Source organism: Excalfactoria chinensis, chromosome 5 (assembly GCF_039878825.1).
Source record: "Excalfactoria chinensis isolate bCotChi1 chromosome 5, bCotChi1.hap2, whole genome shotgun sequence".
Lineage (NCBI taxonomy): Eukaryota > Metazoa > Chordata > Aves > Galliformes > Phasianidae > Excalfactoria > Excalfactoria chinensis.
The window spans coordinates 36,599,824-36,620,394 of record NC_092829.1 but is presented as its reverse complement, the minus strand read 5'-3'; the positions used below and the strand labels follow the sequence as shown (position 1 = coordinate 36,620,394).

Below are 20,571 nucleotides of genomic sequence, written 5' to 3'. Positions count from 1 at the left end.
CTGAAGCTCCACAATGGGAAATATTCTTCTCTGTGTTTATGTTAGGAAGGAGACCCACGGGGGCTTTAGCTTTCACTTATTTAAGCAAAAATGTGAAGTGCAAGGTTATTTTCTTTCCATATTCTGTTTTACTGAGGAAGGAAATGTGATTGCTTTCTGAATATGTGTGTACAATGTCCAACAAGGTTTTTCATGATAAAGACAGAAATTTTGTTATATTTTAACACCTTCATTATGCATGCATTTAATTATATACCACTGAACAAGCTTACAGCTGCTTCTTTAGCTACTACTAGACTTAATGAATGCGTTGATGTTATTGGTAACTTGTGCAGAAGCACCTTCAGTCTTAGTTATGGAACCAAAATAGTAGTCTCCCATTTACCGTGTTCTTTGTGCATCAAACCAAAGGAATTACACAGCTACCTCAGAGCAAAGTGAGACACTTCTGTGTGTTATGTAAGAGAAGTCCAAGGTTCAACCTGAGAGCTAAGCACACAGGTTAACTCACAGGTTAACAGCTAAGCACACTTAGTGCTGTTTCATGGGTTCTTGACTCAGCTTTTTCTGATAGAGTGCTTGTGTGCGTCCTTCAGACAGTCAGGTGAAGCCGGGAGCTTTACAAAGTAATATCAATATGAATCTCTCTTGTTCTTTGAAAGTAAAACTGTGGATTTTTTGGGAAGTGAAACATTCAACAGGATGTGACTGACCTAGACTTTAATAGGATACTTGTGCTTAAGGTGTCCTGGCTCCTTTGAAATCTCAACCTAATATAACCACAAATATTGTCTTCTGGAAAATAGCTGTATAATTACATAGGTATTGCTTTTAGTTAACTGATTTTTAAGGAATACCATATATAGTGTAGCAGGTTTGCATTTCTGTACAAGAAGTAAACATTGATCTATGACCTTTTGCTCTTCTAGTTCACAAAGAGCTTGAGTAACTACTTTCCATATTTATTGGCTCTACTGCAGTAGGATGCAGATAAACAAAAAATGGGAAGGCTTTCCTTGTCTGTCCCCCTAACTGGTCGTCCTATTGACAATATGCAAAACATCCTGACCTGTAGCCCATTAGCTCCATACCAAATTTGTTGAAAATATGCCCGAGAGAGACGTTCCAGTAATTCTCTCTGCAAAGCAGAGCATAGGCAAACCCACATTACCACTATCTTTAACTGTCTTGCTAGGCGTCAACAGGCATTGTAGGGTTATGTTCAATGATTTTGAAGAGTTGATGGAAATCTTTGTTGTGTTATTTTTTAATGACTGTTTCTTTAATGAGAAGATTACATCTTCTCAAAAGTAGCTCTTTCTTTTAATCTAGTTGTTCAATAACTTGTGGGGATATTATACCAGAAGCAGGGCTGAAATGAATGCACTGGGGTTGAGCTTTATTTTGTTTTAAATTTTGAAGAGGGAAGTGCAGGTGAGCTGTGCTTTCCTCCTTTGGCTGATGATTCCACTGTGATTTTTAAAGACTGTTCCCCCTCTCCTGGGGGAAGCTGTCCAGAAGGGAGAGAGCTTTTCTCTTTTCTTCCAGGTATAGGGAATATAAAGTGAAATCTATTCAGTGGTTCTGTTTCTAGTCATTAGAAGGTATTAGTATTGACAAAAGGCATATTATCCCCTCATAACTAGAATTAAGCAGAAAAGACAATATTTGCGTTAAATGTTTGCTTATCTTACAGGACTGTATTCCCATGAGTAGTCTGTCACGTGTATCTGCATTTCTATCTTTCTAATTTCAGAAATAGAATCCTAATTTTCACTGTTTCTCACCTGACATATTTTAAACTTGCATAGAATCTTCCAAGTCATTATCCTGTATGAAAGGTTGACATCTTGTGATGTGGCGGCTTTTTTCCCATTAGGGCTCCTTAAACTTCATTTTCAATGTGTGGATAACTTACTTTGCTGTATATTTGGGGGTGTGATAAGAAGAAGTGACCCTTAATTTCCCATTGGTGGTTGAGTAGTGATTTACCCAAATACAAGCTTAGTTATATGCTGTGATGCTGATGAGTTTCGCTTGGCACACCCTAGTAGGTGCAGGCCCTGCCCTGTTTTCAGCAGAGCCATCTTCTCTGTGGTGCAATTGTAGATGACTGGATTTGTTTCGCAGCAGTGGCAGTGTAATGATAACCTTGCCAATGCTAAGGGGAGGTGGAAACATCTGACCTTTCTGCTTGTATAGCACATTTAAAAATTTCACTGGAGATACTTTGACCTGAAGGTTTTGGGCAGTGTCACTTACAGTAACTGTAGTGAAGCTTGGGTAAGAGAGAGTCTAAGTAGTGGTGTCCACTTAGTGTCTAAGAAAGTGTCTATGTGGCTTGAGTCCAAGATTCTTGTTTTCTGAACAAACTTTATTTTTCTTGCTCATTGTGTTTTTCAGTTTTACCCATTTTTCTTCCCTTTCTTTTTTTCACCTCTAAGTCTATATATTCCTGTCACTTCTGATTAAATTTTTCAGCATTATGCCATGAGATGCACTGGTGGACAGCCTTGTAGCTATTGGAAAAGTAAAATGTTTGCAGGAGCATGGTTCAATTCATCTGGGAACTTGCAGCAGTTGTGTTGGTACCTGTTGTTAACAAAGTGGGTTCTGTGACCCGGGAATGAGAAAAATGCTGTGTAATTGTGCCTCTTAAGGCAGGAATTATCTGTGTCTGTAAGGTTACAGCAGTCTGTCGAAGGCTGAGGGGCTTTGCTATAAAGGTAGTACCTGGAAGCATGGCACGTTTTCTTTGTGTGTTCTGGCATTTTGCAGATCCAGAGAAATGAAGACAGGTTAGTAGTGGCTATGCTGAAGGTCCCTGGTGACATTCCCTGGCCCTGCCTGTTGAGCGTGTGTCGTAAAGAAGTTTGACTGGTTCTTCAATCTGACCTTTTAACCTGCTGATGATGATCAGGGCTTTGCCAGAGTGCTGAGAGAAATGGTGGTTCTGGAGTAGCCCAGTCGGTACAGGTCTGCTGAGAAGTAAACAAAGAATCAAGTCAGCGTGGCTGCCCCAGTGGCCAGAAGATGAGTACCGGGGGTCTGCACAGACCCCTCAACATTTGGTTTTGGAAAGGAAGGGGCTTCTTGCCTATTATGTGTGCCGACCTGTTTAGAATACAGCCTTGTCTGAAAATACCAGGGTGAGTTCTTCCTGTGTTGCTGAATGCTTCCTGCCAAGATACCTGGAAGAAATATGTTCTTTAACAGTGCATTCAAAATTAATCGATACTCTGAATATTAAGCCAATGAGCTGCTGCCTCCTGCGCATTTCTCCCCAGTAATCTCAGACCAGCTTTATATATACAAATAGCATTTCATGTGCTTATCTGGTCGGCAACAACAGAAGAGACTGTAATGGCCACTGAGGTAACTCAGCATCTGTCACTTTTTTGCAGTTTTATACAGTTCCCTTCTTTTATCCAAAGATTTGGCATTTTTAGCTTAATTTTCTTCTGAAACAAAGCACTGAGAAATCCTACCATGCCAATTAAAAACAACTAGGAATAAACTGTTCTGGCCCTGGAATGCTTGTGCTGCTGCCCAGGGCTATGTGTTGGTCATATCCAGGAGTGCTGGTTAGCAACAGGCAGGGGTGAGAGCTGCAACTGCACATGGTGGGGTGATGAAGGCTTTGGGTCATGGAGCACAGATAGAACGCTGAATGGAATAGAACAGATGACAGTCCTGAAGGGCTCCCTACCAGTGGTGGTAGCAGGAGCCCTAGAATACACATTCACAAACACAGTCCCTGTAAAATATCCTTCGGTGTGTGTGCATGTAGTTTTAAATGTGGCAGTTTAAGGTAGCAGGTTAATCTGGCTAGAAAGGAGCCTGTTTTCCCTTGATGCAGACGGCAGTATGTCTGATGGATCTTGTTTGAAAGGAACTCCCTGAAGTTGATAGCATCAGTGAAGAAGTTGGATTGTCTAGCTTTGATAGAAACATCAGGTCTGAAAACCCTCTTAACCTGCCTACCTGTCAGAAGCACTACCAAAGTATGTTCAAAGCTTTTGCTGTACTAATCTCTACTACGCGCTATTTGAACTTAATGTTTTTGGTGCTGGCCTGCACTGGGCAGGGATGACTGCAGGGGTGAAAACTTTCAAGTTGTATCTTAATAGAATGGACTGATTCTGTGACTGTTGCAGCCACTTCCTGGCTCCTTCTCGCAAGAGCTTCTAATTTAGAAGTGCATTATGAAAATCAACTCCTATGGAAGCTTTTCCATGCTACTTTGCTTTTCAGTTCCACCCTCCCTTCCCACAGCCCCCCTGACTATATTGGTTGGAGAGCTTTTGTTTAGGTTATGTGCCTAGTGCATTTTACATGCAATGCAAAAGCAAGCACTGTTCCTCGAATATTTGGCTTTCAGAGCAGATAAAGTTCCCTTTAAACGTGTTCCATACCACTTTCTCTCCAGAAAATTTCATTTATGGTTTAGTTGGTATGTTGACTTGCTTTTTTGAAAGGGGGGGGGGGGGGAAGGAAGGTTCATACTATGCTATGGGTACTGTATCCTTTTGGACTTATTGTGCCAGCTGTTCAAAAGTTCTGATGTGTGGTTTCTTTTTTCCCCTCCCTCCATGCAGTAAATGCACAATACCCGAATCCAAATTGTGATCACATGCCTGTGGGTGCAGCATGTACTGAAGAACCTGTTTTTAACATCAGTTCAAAATCAAAAGGGGAAATGTTGTGTTTTTATGTTCATAATCGTTCAGCTCTTACTTTAGAAGGCATCTTTGCTTTTCTTTGCTTTATACTGTTTATCACTTGCTAGTTCTCTTTGGTAATCCAAGTAGCAGTGCCAAACAACTGTTTGAAACAAAATATTTTTCTTTTCCTTTTTTTATTTTTTTATTTTTTAAATAAGTCCAAGCTGGAAAGTGAAGCCAAGGAACAAAAAGTGTCCCACTTTAACATTTTCTCTTTTTTTTTTTTTTTTTTTTTAATTTTTCCTTCTCATCACGCGGTAATGCATTACAAATATGAAACGCAGTAAGTATAGTTTATGGATATTTCTATCAGTGTAAGTAATTTCAATAGCAGAGTAGTGGTGAGTGGTGGTACACGGGGGCTCTTTGGTTGCCCATTCCTAGTCAGCATCGATCCCTGTGCTGAGACAACAGAATTTTGTCTGTTCCAAACATGGATACTCTTCTGTCTGCAACTGTCCATCAGCAGCCACCTCTGTGCTGATGTTCTGAGCTCAGACTCAGTGTGGCAATGGCAGAGCCAGGTGCCACATGTGTATCACTGCAGTCTACGCAGGCAGCTTCTGTGCTGTTCTCACGGGTTTACGAACACTTGGAGCCCTGGGTGGGGATACCCGAGGATGTTGCTTCTGAAAGATGATGCAGCAAATTCCATGCTATTTTGTGCAGTGTGGATTTTTCTGCAGCAGAAATGAATAATGTTTTTCTAACCCTTGGAATCTTCTTTTTCTTGTACTTTGTTTTTCTTCATTTTTTTTGGGGAAGGTATTGCTGAGAGAGGGTAGAAATTGTGCTGCCCATTTTCTTCCAAAAATATTGCTTCTACTTTCAGAAGCAACGTCTCTTCTAATCTATTCTGGTAAAGACGGGTCCAGTCTTCAAGGACAAAAAAGGAAAGCGGTTCTAAAGCTATCTGAGTAACTTTGCTTTTTTGTCTTCTTATGTAAATGTTCCCTAGAGCAGAGTTTGGTGTCTTAGCCTACATTTTCTGGTTTTCCACCACCCTCTGGCTGACTTCTCTGAGAGCCTCTTCACAGTTTCCCAGTGTCATTCAGTGGCTGGTTTTTGGTGGTGAGCTGACAGTTCTGTAGCCAAGGAAGATCTCCAACTCGGAAATACTTTTTGTTGTTGTTTTTTTTTTCTTTAACTTATTCATGGTTCTCATGGATTTTGGAGTAACTGATAATATCAATACTCTGATGAGCCACAGGAAGCACTGCATGCTAACTTGCATTTTAAAATGATAACAATTGAATGTGATTCTTAAAAGTGCCTATATACACACATGGAAATATTGCTCAGAATGTTTTATTTCTATGATGATCAGCAGTGCCACACTGTCTTTGTTTTCAGTGGGTTATTCCTGATTATTGATCTGAAACTGATGCCTGCAGATGACGGCAGCTCAGCCCAATGACTTACTGTGGCTTGGAGCAGTTGGTGTCTTGTGGCTTTTGTGTGCTGTTTCTTTCCCTGTTCAGCTCCTGGATAATTGCTGCTGCCCCAGTAATGAGAGAGAAACCACAACCTGCAATGTGCTCCTGAAAGCTTTGCTCCTAAATTCTGTGACGGTTAACACCCCTGCTGTTCTTCTTCCTTCTTTCCCCAAGACTGGGCAGTTTGCTTCATCATGGCCTTCGTTTCATAGTTTTGCTTAAAGAGAGGAAAACAAACTTTAGTTTTCTTTTTTAGACCAGTCCTGCAGGGAAAAAGTCAGTCAGTCTCATTTTGGTGTCTGCTGTTCTCTGGCTCTCACTGCATGACACATCCAGGCCTCTCCAACTGATGGCTTAGAGCAGTTAGGTTTGAGCAGCTGCTGCAGTGCTGATTGCTTTTCTCTACTTTGGTTGTGAGTGGTTGCAGGAAGGGGTTAGCCATGCCTGGGTGCAGAGGGCAGTAATGCATAGAGGCTGGCTGGACCCTTTACCCTGCACTCTGTGATGAGGAGAAATGCTGCAAATGTGGCAGCACATCCTCAGGCACTGCCGAGCTTGGCTCTGCTGTGAGAAATCAGAGCCCATCTTGTTGTGCTGTCCTGAATTATCCCTGTTCTCAAAGTGACATGAACCGACAGTATTTCCATAATTGCTGACTAAGAGTCTGCTTTTTCCTGGTTTGTGCACTTGTTCTTTTTTCATGGTGTGCTTACTTCCATAATTATGTCTCCTTGCGTACAAAGGGAAGGCTGTACTAGAGGAAGTGCTGCTGCCAAATGTGGCTCAATTTTGTTGGTATAGCTACATCCATACCAGGCATTTTGCTGACTGGCTGTCAGCTAGTGAGTTTGCTTTCTCTGTGTGCTTCTCAGGCACAGTTTGTGCCCCATAGTTTTTTCATGCTGCCTGAGGAGGATGCGCGGCTTCTGTGGGAGTGTGATGTGGACCCTGGCAGCTGTTTGTTGCAGGGTGGTGTGGGAGCTGATGTAGTGTTGGTAGCTCAATGGGAAATAGGTAATTAGTTACTGTCTGAGGTTGTCCGACTCCTGTCCTAACATCCTACTGAAAGGTGGGCAATCTTGTGCTAATAAACCAACCAGCTCACTGCCGGTTCTGTGATAAGCTGTCAAACCTCAGCTGTTCAGAGAGTGAGCTTGAAATTTTCAGTGTCCTAGCAGGAGGAGAAAGGCAGCACTTGCAAAGAGATTCAAGTTTGTCTGTTTAACAGTTTTCACTGATGGCTTTTTCATAACATCATTTAACTTGAGTAATGGGCACCTTTTCTTAAGAGGTGCACTTAGTTGCTGGGTGATGTTAAATTCTTTATGGTGTATATTTTTCCTTTTGTGATCCCAACCTAGGAGAAATATAAGTGTAAGCTGTCTACTGTTGTTTATATTGTGTTTCTAATTTATTACAGCAGAGATGAGAAATGTTCTTTCTTACAATCAGTCTAAGCAAGAGTTAGATTTTATTATCTTGTTTACGTGTAACCTTAGCCTCCTAAAGGATGAGGCTTAATCATTTAAAGTTGGCTTTGAAGATGTTTACTGTATGAAAACTTGGTACCTTTTAATAGAGCCATTATCACCCTTGCTAGAAATAATAGGTTTTAAATACTTATCTGTAAGCTACATTCTTTAAGCAAACAAAAGACCGGGACAAAACCCTCCAAAGCCCCTAGTTGAATACTTCTTTGTTTAACTATCTAGAAAGCACTTTTGCTTGAAGAAATACCTGTCCATCCTGCTTATTAGCTCTATTTAGGAAAGCATCATTCTTAGGTAAAGAAACAAAGCCGATGACTTCAGTTGTGTGAAGTGATCCGTGTGTCTGATTTATTAGCCATTTAAATTCTTTCTGGAATCCAGTACAGGCACACGCATAGTTTAATGTGAAATGATTCATTATGAGAAATCAGTAATAAATTATTGCTAACGATAAATACCATTGCTGTAAACTTGTTCACATTTTTCTCCAGTCCATGAGCATGAAAGCTCTAGGGTATGCGGCAAACCCAGTTGGCTGTCAGATGTGGGTTTAACTGACTTCAGCCTGGATGATCTGTAAAATAGTCAGGTTTGTTTGGGTGCTTTCTGGCTGTGTATGGACGTGTATTCACAGGGATGCTCTTGCTAAATAAATGCATTCAAGGCTTAGTGCATGCAGGCACCAGGATTTAAAAAAAAAAACCAAAATCCTCCCCAGAATGATGTAAGATGTCCGGTTCCACTTTCCTACATCAATGTGTAGCCTGTGAGCTATGCTGGATACACAAGCTCCAGCTATCTGTGTGAATCCAAATTACAAATGCCTCCAGTGAAGAACAACCCCCCATTATGGACCTCATCGCTGGTTCTAATGGTCACAGTCAGGTGGCTTACGATGGCTTGCAAGATTGCTTGGTGTTTCTGGAGCTCCCTGCAAAAAGTCACCCTTTTTTTTAGCAGTTTTATGCTAATAACTGTTGGCGTGCGACTTGCAGCAGCAATGTGCATCTTTCCTGCTTGATTTAGGGGTTTTAGTGATGCTCACAGGGTGGGACTTCTTGTGCAGGCAGAGGGTCCTGCTTTATCTGAACCCCACTATAGCAGGTGCAGGTGCCTGAGCCATCCATGGCATTATGCATGTGGCCCATTGGCCCATCCTGGGCTTTGTCCATGCGCTCTGTTTGCATGAATGCAGACTTGTAAGTTGCTGCCTCAAGGGACTGATCTCGCTTTGCTATCAGTGTCTTAGTGTATGCCTGCTGTAAAACCAGAAACTGCAGACCAGTGACATATAGAAATAAACAGGATTATTTTTAAATCTTCGTATTTAAATTGTGTGGAATGAGACTTTATCTATGTGACAGTTAAACTAAAACTATCTATCTGTAGGATTTTATGTTTCCTGATTATGTATCTAAAATATAAACTGCAAATCTAGTGTGCTTGTGTGCATGCTTCCAACTGTATTTCATTATGGGAAGACTCCAGATGTAGCAGGTTAAATCAGCACAGCAGCACTTGTTTGGGAGGCTGCTTGAAATGTCTCGTATGACTTCAGCAAAACAAGCTGATAGCGTGTACGGTAACCTTTTAAGTTCATAGGCACAGAGTGTCTCAGTAGGAACTGTTTTGAATTCCATACTTGGCCTGAGAAGTTATTTTGCAGGAGTTCTGTGAAAGTCAGCTCTTTATATATATATATATAGTATATATAAAATATAGTATAAGAATCTAACTGTTCTTAAGGAGAGGCAGTTGGTGAAGCATTTTTTTTCAGCAGTAATTTCTGTTCATTGATGTTTCTGTTAGGGTTGTGCATCTTAAGAAATGTTTTCTATTTGTCACCAATAGAGAACAAGTATTATAGGCAGATCTGTGTTTGTGTTTTTTGTTTTTTTTTTTAACTAGTTTCGTAAGCAAAGCAAGGGAGAACTTCAGCTGTTACCAGAATTGTATTATGTCAGTTCTAGGAAAACATGCAAAGAAACCAAACTACCAGAAAGCTGTGTTTCCTCCAGATATAAATATTTATATTGAAAATGGCCACCATGAAAACGAAGTGCCCGATGTGAGCAGAAACTAAGCTGAAAAGCCCAGAAGCATCCAGTTTCACATGCAAATGTCAGTTATTGTAATGATTTTAGACTTTTATAGCGGGGAAGAGATAGCAGAAGTACTGTAATTTTTACTGATGATGATCAAGTGCCAAAGTGAATGGTTTCTATAGATGCTGCAAAATCCAGTCATTTGTTCCTGTTGATGTTTTTAACATTAAGCAAACAATAAATGTATTGTATCCTGCATGCTGAACTGAAGTCTTAATAACAGAATTTATTCCTGGCAAATTAGGGCTGTATTGAAAATGGAATCAGGATTAGGGGTATTGAAATGCTAGGAATTTAATTCTTTTCCAGTCTCTCTGAGGAACTTGTTCTCAAGCATTAGAAACAGCACTGAGGTACTAAGGAAGGACTTATAAAGTGTTGCAAGTTTGAATTAAAATCAGTGTTTTTTTTCACTCTCCAATAGGACAACTAAGCTCCAGAAGCTTCAAAGCATGTTGCCTCAAAACGCTGCTGACAAGCACTCTGCAGTTATTACTGTCAAAAGTTAGTCATTTTCATTTAATGACTCATGTATGTCAGCTTCATTGTTTGCTGTACTATGCTGAGGGGCTTCCTGTGCAGACGTGACCTGGCTTTGTACATTGATTTACTTAGTGATAATTTGTGAAATCACCCTGATAGTGGAGAAGTTTGGCTTGCTGCACTCAAAATCATCTGCAGGAATGTCAACTGAGGCTGCTAGCATTTGCTTTTCTGTGTATCTGTATATGTACCATTGCTTTAATTTCTACTTTTTCTGTCCTTTTTCCAGTGCCTTTCTTTAAGTTGCAGTAGGATCTTCACTTTCTCCTTGGGTAGCTACCAGCAGTTCTCAGTTTTTCTCATCTGACGTTCCTGTTTCTTCCCCAACTGGAGGCAGGGAGAGGCCAGGTTATCAGAGTGCAACCCTGGTTATCAAAGTGCAACCCTTCTTCTTCCCAGTGTCTGCAGCTTGAGGCTGGGAGCCCTCCAGAGATTCCTGTAATGCCATGGGAAGCTGCATAGACAGCCAAATTCTCACATGCATTTAATACATTGAACATGAGACCTATTGTTAGCTACAAATCTGACTTAGAGTGGCCAATACCTGTGAATGCTTCAGCTCTGACCTAAGAGAACTGTCTCCAAACTGTTTCCTGCTCTCCAGTTCTTCTTTGTGGTCCAGTTTTATACTGGGCTAAAGTACTTCAGAAGAAGTTTAGTAGTCACTATGAAAAACAGAGGTTATGGTTTCAACATCAATACTCACCTTGAAGAGATTTTCAAGTCTCTGTTTCGTCCCCTGCACGACCTACTTGATGAAGGAAGAAAAAGAGTAAATAAGAGTATTCAAAAAACTCAGTTTTTTCCCCCAAACATGTTGGGGTATTTTGGGTTGGTTGCTTTTTTTTTTTTTCCAGTACAGGTAAACAGTTTATGTATTGCTTCTCAAGTTTTTGAGACAAATACAAAACAGGAAGCCTGTTGTTGTTAAGAATTACTCCATTCATCTTAGACTTCTGGACTTTAGAGCATTATTTCTAGTGAGCTGTGTACAATACTGCAGTGAAATATTGCTGGTTCCTCAGAAGAAAACGTGTAGTTTTCCATAAGCTGCATCTCTTTTTAGGACCATTTTCTTCTCTGTCATCTATCAACACAGTCTTCATGCCAAAAAAATAAAAAAAATAAAAAAAAAGATGTTTCCAGCAAGCCAAAAGCCAGTAACCAGAATCTCCCTTCTCATCTGGCCTTCCCAACCACAAAACTCGCTTTTTTGGAGAACATGACCTCTGACATAGAAAGGAGAAATTCTCTGCTGGTGAGCGAATGTCTGCTGAGATGCTGCACCACAGCACTACGAGGGTGTGATAGGTGCATTTTGGAGGAGAAGATTTCATGCCAATCAGGAACAGCCTCAATCATGGCTTTGCAGTGTTGGACAAGGAAAATGTTAAGGCTGGGGAAGGTCTTCCATCCCCGTTGAAAAGGCAGAGCAAGCCCAGGCCTGCTGCACGTGCATGTGTATGCATGCACGTGCAGCACAAGCTTGCATCAAACTTCCTGCCTGTCACTTTGTCCACAGTGGTTCCTGCCAACTCTTCTATTTTCCTCACCATTATCAGCCTTGGCACTTGGTGCTTTTCCTCACTGGTGGGTTCAGATATAGCTGTACTTTTTTATGGCATTTTCCCTTCCGCCCCCTTATGTGACTGGATGGAAGCAGCTGAGGTTTATAAAAGTCTTCTCTCTGAGTAGAAAAATTAAAGTTTGTGATTGGACTCTTATCAATTATGCTGGATTTAACTTGTACAATCTTGTGGTGAGCAAGTGAAAACAGTTGAGAGGAAGTAACTGTTTTTGTAGTTCCTTGGTCAACGTCATATAGCACTGAGGCAATAAGAATGTGAGATTAAAGCCATGAAGAAAACCTAATCTGGCTGCCACGGTCTTTGCCGGACTGTCCACAGTACAGCGTTTCAGTGACGCTTCCCCATTCACCAAGAAAAAAAAAAAGATACTTTGGTTTAATGTTGAAAATCTCTCTTCCAGTTGCATAAGTGTTTCTCTTTTTGGTTTAAATTGGTGTCAGACAATGGGAGGTGGTATGTTTAAGCTGAACTGTGGAGTCTAACACTGCTGTTGCTCCCTTCAGTTGTCCTGTGTTGCCTTCCTCTCATAACAACATTTGTGCTTAATGCACATTTTTTGCTGGATCAGCCTCTCTGTGTGGCAGTCACCTACCTTTTCCCTTTCCCAAAAGAATTGTGGTTCTATTGGCTGATCCATAGCACTACTTTTCCAAAAGTGAGGACTGGCGTGAGTTGTACCAGGCCTCTCTTGCCCACCTGTGCTGAGGCTGCCAAGATGGCCAGAATCAATCCTGCTGGCATGTGGTTGTTAGAGGATTTTGCTCATTAATCATCAAGGACTTGAGCCTGGAAAGATTCTGGATGTCTTCAACTCCTACTGAGTCAGTGGAAGTTCACAGCACTCAGGCTTTTGTTTTGGTGTGTTTTGGTGTTTTATGGTGTTTTTGAAAGATTAGACATTCTGGAAGTAGAGGCATATAAAATGTTGATGATTTTACTTCATGAAGCTCTTCAGAAAAGGGCGCAGAACATACTATAAATGAAGTATTCAGAAGGGAAAACAAAAATTTCCTGACTTATTCTTGGCACTGTGTATTTCATCATGACATTTGGTCTAAGAAAATGTACAAACTCTCAATGTTGCCAATTTATTTTACCCACAAACCAAGAGCAGACTGATGATGTGCACACAAAGGTTATTTATTTTGAGCATAGCTAGGGAATGTGAGTGTTCCAAATGCTTCCTTGTATCTCCCCATGGGATCTGTTTAATATGTTGCATAATATTTTTCTGTATCCAAGATAGGCATGGTAGGTCTCTTAGTTACTTAAATACACTAGTTGTGTTTCCCCTTTTCTTCTTCGAAGGAAATGTGAGCAGAGAATGAATAGTTTGTGAACAGTGTTAAACTAAAAAGTGTAACTTCAAAGGCCCTTATAGGAATTTACTCTAAAGCTATCAGCCAACAGATGATGTTCCAAGCAAAATAACTGATTATGTGAGAGGTGAGGCAAGCATTGATTTAGTTGTTGGTTGCTTGGACTGGTAGATAATCCCTTAATTGCAAGAAAAAGAAGATAAGATTTGCATCTCTGGACTTGAGTTCAGGTAGACCCTCTTCTGAGGACAAGTTTAGACATAACCTATAATAATTCCCTTGAAAAATATGAAAGCCACTTGAGTATTTTCTTTGAATTTTGGCTGATTCTAAGACACTCCCCATGAGACATAGAGAGCAAGGTTAAAAAAGGATAAGGGAGTGCCACAGGGAACGTATTTTATTTCTTGCAAATTTGTATTTATTTAGAATAGCTTTGCTCTTACAAAGTGTAAGAGTATTTGTCTGGAATATCAGGCACAGTTTGACAGTGATCATGTTACTAGGAAAAGCCAGTGGAGCTTAGTGGGCCAAATGTAATTACTTTATATCATTAGCACATGACAAGGTATGACTCCAGTCACGTAACTTCAGCATTTACTGTGTGGAGATAAAATTCCTTTCCGTTTGCTAGAGTACCAAACTCTTTCTCATTTTGGCAAGAATTGTAAAAGGTTGTCTGAAGTTACTTGTGTTCTGTTCCATTTCTTCTGTTCTGGTGCAACTTGCGATAATGCTTCTGCTTAGTTTGTTGTGTACATTTGCTTGTGGCAATTGATTGGGCCAATTCTAAATTTATTGGCTAAGCTTCACTCTTGCTCCTAGCTTGTGCATCAGGAGAGAATTCCTTAATACTGACTTTTGGCTGCAGGTTTTCAAGGGTTCTTAATACCAAAACATTACTGAAGATGTACTTGTGACTTAAATTTTGGTTAGGAAAAGCACCTTAATATTCTTTTTTTTTTCCTTAATCTGTTATCTAACACTCATTACTGAATGCAAATTGTGGTAATTGTTCTGTGAAGCTGATTGATTTTTATTTTATTTTTTTTGAAGCAGTGGTCTTGTGTGTGTCATCATGAAGTACATGTTGTGACAGTACACATAGATTTCTTTGTAACACCTCTTAAATGCCACTCCTAAACTTTTTATAAAACTGGGTTTTTATATTCATATTGAATATGCAGTTTATGGGTTTAGTTTTCCCATGCAGAGCATGCTTTAACATAACTTGTGTTTGTCTTTTCTAGGAATAGCATGCGTGGAAGTACATGCTAGTATTGGTTACCTGCATCCTAGCACAAGAGCTCCAGCTTGATTCTTCAGCACTTCTATCAGAACATGGGGGAAAACGATGATGAGAAATACAGTCAAGCTGGCCAGATATTTGAGAACTTTGTCCAAGCATCAACATGCAAAGGTACCATTCAGGCCTTTAATATTCTCACACGCCAACTTGAATTAGACCCTTCAGACTGTAAGAACTTTTACAGCAAACTAAAGTCAAGAGTAACCACGTGGAAGGCCAAAGCTTTGTGGAACAAGCTTGATAAAAGAGCAAGTCACAAAGAGTACAAACGTGGAAAATCTTGTATGAACACTAAGGTAAGTGGGAAAGGTCAGTTTTGAATTCCACAGTTTAGAATCCCTTTAACTGGTTGATCAACAGAAGCAGGGTTTCTGCCATCCCATGCAATGTGTGTATCCATGGATGTTCCCTTTCATATACTTCTTGAAACTGTGTCTAACATCACATGATTTAGACAGATTTTCAGATATTTTTGTTCTGGAAACACAGCACATAAAAGCAGTTCTAAAACCACCCTATTTTACATTCTGCCTCAGCCAAAGCAGAACAGTTTGCTGTGCCTCTTTAGACAGTAGTGTTGATCAGTCATAGGATATAAGCTCATAAGGCAGTTGTATTTATTAATTTCAGGCTTGCAAGAACTACTTGCTTCATTAAAGAGTTTTGCATTGTGTCAGTCCTTATATACTCAGCAGGCGCCTCTGTTTGTATTTCAACAGCAGCTCCTAAAGTGCTGCCTGGAGGCTTAGGGATCAGTCTTTGTCATCTAGCATTGGCTCTATTTGCTAAACAAAAGCAAAAGAAAATAATGCACTATTTAAGAAATCAAATATTTGCATGTAAATACTTCCCTTCCCCCCCCCCCCCCCCCCCCCCCCTCCCCAAACTGCATACGGACAACTACATGGTAGTTACTAAAGGAGGTGGTCAGTGTGGTTGTGAAAAGGACAGGAAATTATCTTCAGCACATTGTTCAAATGCTGTGTTTTAATAGAACCACTGGTATAAGTCATGTTAAAACTGAGCGTTCACGCCACCTTATTCCATCTCTTCTGTGACTGGTCATTTTTAATAGCTTTGTGTCAGAGAAGTTCAGGTATTTACTGCCTAATGATAGAAACTTTTTGCCAGTGAAGGACTGGTTTTAAGAAGCTGCTTGACTGTACTGAAGTAAAACAGAAAGAAATAGCACCTTTGGATGTACTTAGACACCACATTCTGGGGGGCCTTTTAGTTTGAACTTTTGTTGAAGTATTTTAGGGAAGTGCTAGACAGGCAGTGTTGATGGTCTTTCTTGTGCATCATAGAATTGTGTCTTCCAGAAGCATTAGGGAGGAGGGTATCATATTGCCTTCAATACATTTAGAGGCTTCTGTTTTTATGTATTTTATTTCTAATAAGGTCCCACTTATATTACTTCACAAAAAGTTAATAATATGTCCTTGGAATTAGTTTCTTTAGAAAAGTTATGATCTCATTACAGCTCTTTGCACTGCTTTCCTGATTGCCTCTGTTTTTATTCTTTTTCCCATCTTTTCCCTTTTTGACCTCTGCTTCCTCCCTCCCTTTTAGATCTTTTGAAAGGCTTTGAGTATGTTATTGTGCATCTGTGTGATAAAAACAGACAGGAAAGGGAAGGAATGACAATGTGTGTGATGTTTAACAAATTACAGGAGATGTTCTACATACACCTCACTTGCACATAGAATTCCAAGTCCAAATTTCCATGGTTAGTTTGAGGAAGTATTTAAAACGCAAAGCAGTTATAAGACCCGTGTGAAGTATGAAATGAAACCCTTCTCAATCAAGTGTGACATTACAAAGCCAAGGCCTGCTTCTGCAAAGTTCTTCAGCCAAGTCATTAATTTCTATACATGGTGAAGAGTCACGGAAATCACTTTGAACATGAAAAGCTTAATACAGTCTGAATTTTAAGGTTGCCAAGCAAGTGCCTAATCAGCACCTCTAGCAGTGTTGAAAGTATGGTATTTCTACTCTGAGAGCAAGGATTTATTTGTAGTGGCATGGTGTAAATATTTGCAGAAATTAATGGGCATAAGCTGCGCATGTGATCGAATTGCAAATGAATGTAGAATGCTTGTATATGAGCATGATACATACAGATATTTTGTGCAATACTTAGATGTTCCTTATGAACCCAAACCATGCCCGGACCTGTACTAAAATATGTCATCACTGATTTATCGAGAGGAACATGAATCTTCAAATTACTGCAAATGAGAGCAATAACCACAGAGTGTGGGCTCTTTGGGGATATCTAGCAAACATTCCTGACACGTGAATCACAGTCTGCTATGAAAGCCTATCTATGCAATATGAATGAGAGGAGACACGCTGCAAGGAGACAGCAAAGACCCTGATCGTTGTGGTGGTGTACTCTTGATAACTCCACTTACAGATAAGGAATTATCAGAGATGCTGGCATATCCAGGCTATTGTATACATACTAGGATTTTCCTTTTGTGCAGTGGGTGATCTCAATTTCTCGTTTTTCTTGTGTGTTACTGTTTTCAGTAAAGAAACAGGCAAACAGGAGTTGTGCAGATGAAACTGAGCAGAGCCTAGTGCTCACCTCTGTAGAGCTGAGTGTGGACTGAAAGTGGATCGGTTGGAATAAAAAATTCTAGTTGTTAAGGCAGCATCAGCTCTTTGCTGTTACAGTTCTGTAAACAGAGCCAAGCCAACAGTCATTGTTTAAAAATAAAATATGACTTAAAGGTTGTGGCCATGAGTTCTATAGCTGATTCAGCAGGTCGTAGTTCTCAGATATGAATTTTCTGTCTGGCTTCTGACAATCTCCCCAGTCTTCGAAGGAGATAAAATATAATCAGGGTCTAAACTATTCCTCACGCTATGTATGTGTGTCCCTGTTGTGGGGCTGGGAGGATTAGTTCTTTTTTAAATTAAAAAAACAGGAACCTGCTGCCTCACTTGGTAACAGGTCAGTTTGTGCACAGCACTTAAGAGCTGAATGCTGTCCTTGTTTGTTGGGTTTTTTTTTGATGGTTTTACAAGCACAAAAAAAAAAAAAAAAAAAAAAAAAAATCTTCAGCTCCACTTAAGTTACTTTCATTAGAGTAACAATATACACACAATTCCTACATGCAGATTGCTCCACTCCAACTAAATAACAATAACTCCTTGTCTTAACTGTTCTTGAAGAACACTGCCAAATAAAGCTTTCGGAGTTTCTGCAATGATATGATTTTAAGCTGGATGAATAACAACGCACCATTTTTGAGAAGTTCGAACCCACTGCTATTTCAGAGTAGAGTTATTTGTGGACTTTAATTTTTTCATTCTTTGTAAGGAGAAAATAAAAATAAAACACAGCAGAAAGGCATGCAAAAATTATAGCAGAAACTGTTTTGACTCTCTGAGTCAGTCTGTATGTATGCTAAATTTGTATCAAACATCTTCCTTCCATGACAAACTTATAAATTGGGAATTAAGCTGTTCTGAACTGCTGGTCCTGGAGCTGACATCTTCTGACATTTGGCTAAACTCTAGAAATCATTCTGTGCTTCTTCAGATACTTCTAGAAAAGGAGCATAAATTAATTCTCGTGGTAACATTTGTCGCTCATTTTCATCCTGTACTCCTCAGTTTGGAGGAATCTGCCCAGAATCTGTAATGATCATTTCTTTGTGAGGTGAAACATAGCTGGGCAATCAGAGGAGGTTAAAGGTTTAACATACAGTGTTCACCATGCTAGCAGCTTGAATGTCTCTACATTTTTGAACATGGAAAGCATAGTATGATAAGAAGTAGAAGCAAGAATTCATCCAGCTGTGTGCAGAGTGTATTCAGCAGTGTTCTCAAGACATACGTGTGTGCTCTGAACTTATATTCTTAGCCTTTCTGTATGGAGTAGGTTCTTCAAAATTTGCTGTTGGTTTTCATGTGTGAATGATACAGAATCTAATATGTGCATATAGAGGAGGTTCCTGCTGATGTTTGAGATGTATACATATGTATCAGAGGGCAGTACCTGGTTCATGCTGAAATTCTGGCTCTCCCACTACTGCAGATCTGTGCTTGAGGAGAGCAGAAATCTCTTTGTGTGAAAACATCCCAGACTTGCTCTTAAGGGAGGTGTTGATTCTCTAAAGCATGCAGATGCTGCTTTTTCAAAACGTTGGCACTTGAGGAGAACTAAGGAGATTTCTTTAAGGAGTTAATGTGTAATTATTAGTTGTCTTGGAAGACTCTAACATTTGTCTCTGGGTGAACCCAGTTTTTGATTGTGTTAGAGTACATGGACAGAGTAGTAAACAGTTTGAGCTCTGGTTTTAAGGCCTAATTAGGCAACATTGGCATAAAGTGAGAAAATAAAGCTGGGCTAGGAACTTTTAAATGTTGTGTATGTAAATGTATATGTATGGACGTTTATAGGTATATGTGTATATACATGTATGTGTATCACACAGATTCCTGCTAAGCAAATGGAACAATCTGAAACTCAGTCTATGCTGTCTTCTCTAGCTTTCCTTGTTCCTGGATGAGGTCTTTCAAACCTTGTTTTATAATAGATGAACTTCCTTTCCAAAAACTCCTGTTGGGAAACTTACTGCAAGAGAATGACTCAAAAATTATTTATGGCTACATTTCCAGGGATTGCATAAAGCCACAGTGGCTCTTCTTAGTAGTGCTGTGTGCTGTCAGTCCAACCCAGACTCAGTGGCATTCGCAGCTGAGCTGTACAGGGAGACTCTGTGAGCCCCTTTGTTGGGGTGCTAGGTTAGAAAAGTGATGTTACAGAGGAGATCATATGGCTTAAGGGGATGTGGGAATGAAGTGGAGCTGGGGGCAGGAGTGTGAGTCAGCCAAGGAGGAACTGGGGGTCTGAAATGGGAATAGAGTCTAGAGGCTTTGTGACTGACTCAGTGCTGGCTCTGAGATTTGTCTGCCTGTGCTAACCATGCTGGTGCACCCATGAATGATAAAACGGAATTGCCAAACCCCATCCGTTTCTTTTCATATTGTTCTCATTTCCAAAGACTGTCAAATGAATGCTTTGGGGATTAATAAAACCTACTGCATCTACTGTTTTCCTTCCCACAGAGTTGAGAAAGCGAAAGGCATGCCTGAGCCACGCTGGCTGCTGCCACGTTACATAGCCTTAGGCTAACCATCAGGGTGAGGAGTGAATTCCAGGCCTCTCTCCTTGTTATTAGGTAGAAATTGTCTTCCTGTCAAAGCTCAGTTGTTTACAATCATCCCATTGTAGCCTTGCCCCTTGTAGCAAAAGAGGCAGGCTGGATTGTGGATGTCTCTCCCCCTCTATACATTCCTATGAAGTTCTAAACAAATACTTGTCTCTTAGTTAATCAAATCATCCTGTTTGTATAAACCTGCTGCTGGTGGTGTGGCTTAATTTCCTTCTGAAGCAGTGGCATTTGTTGATCCTTTAGAGGTAATGCATTTACAGCCAGATCTTTCCTGTGCAGCATACACCATTGAGTTTGCATGTTCAAGCGTTGTGATTGATTGTGTCCCAGTGATGAATACTTTTTTCTGAAGGGCACACTTGAATTGCAAGATGAAATTAGGGAGTGCCAGTTGTGCCCTATCTCAAAACTATCCTTTGTAAAATGAAAACTTTAACCTGTTTGTTCTGTAAAGAACAGAGATCCAGATGGCTGGATCCACTTTGCTGGACAAAGTCTCTTCAGAATAATAATCAAAATGGGGTGATTTCCAAATGTTATAATCAGGGTTCATAATGAACACACCAAACGTAGATCTATGAGATAACATTGCTTGAGATAAAAATGCATTCCTGTGAAGGTCATAAAACTGAACCTAGAAGTTGAATACCATATTTATAGAAAGTTTAGAGAATGGCAGTTTGTGAATTACCATGAATTAACATTCAGCTGCAATCTTCTCACCCTCCGCTTCACCCTTAAGCTCTTTTAGCAGTTATTATTTCGATTTTTGCCTTATTAAGCCCTTTTTAGAGTGTAAATATGTAGTTCTTGTGTAGAAGAATCCAGTACAAAGCAGTTGGGGTTATTAAGTGCCATGCATTC

The 20,571-nt window shown here is 40.1% G+C and overlaps 1 protein-coding gene across 2 annotated transcripts in view; it reads left to right on the top strand.

Annotated features, from left to right (window-relative positions):
- MICAL2 (microtubule associated monooxygenase, calponin and LIM domain containing 2) overlaps positions 1-20,571 on the top strand; it is a 141,963-nt gene that overhangs the window by 35,452 nt on the left and 85,940 nt on the right. For both annotated transcript variants that reach the window (XM_072338690.1, XM_072338691.1), the window contains one exon: positions 14,457-14,811. In XM_072338690.1, coding sequence (XP_072194791.1) covers positions 14,548-14,811 — 264 coding nt within the window. In that variant the 5' untranslated portion in view covers positions 14,457-14,547. The remainder of the gene's footprint in view (positions 1-14,456; positions 14,812-20,571) is intronic.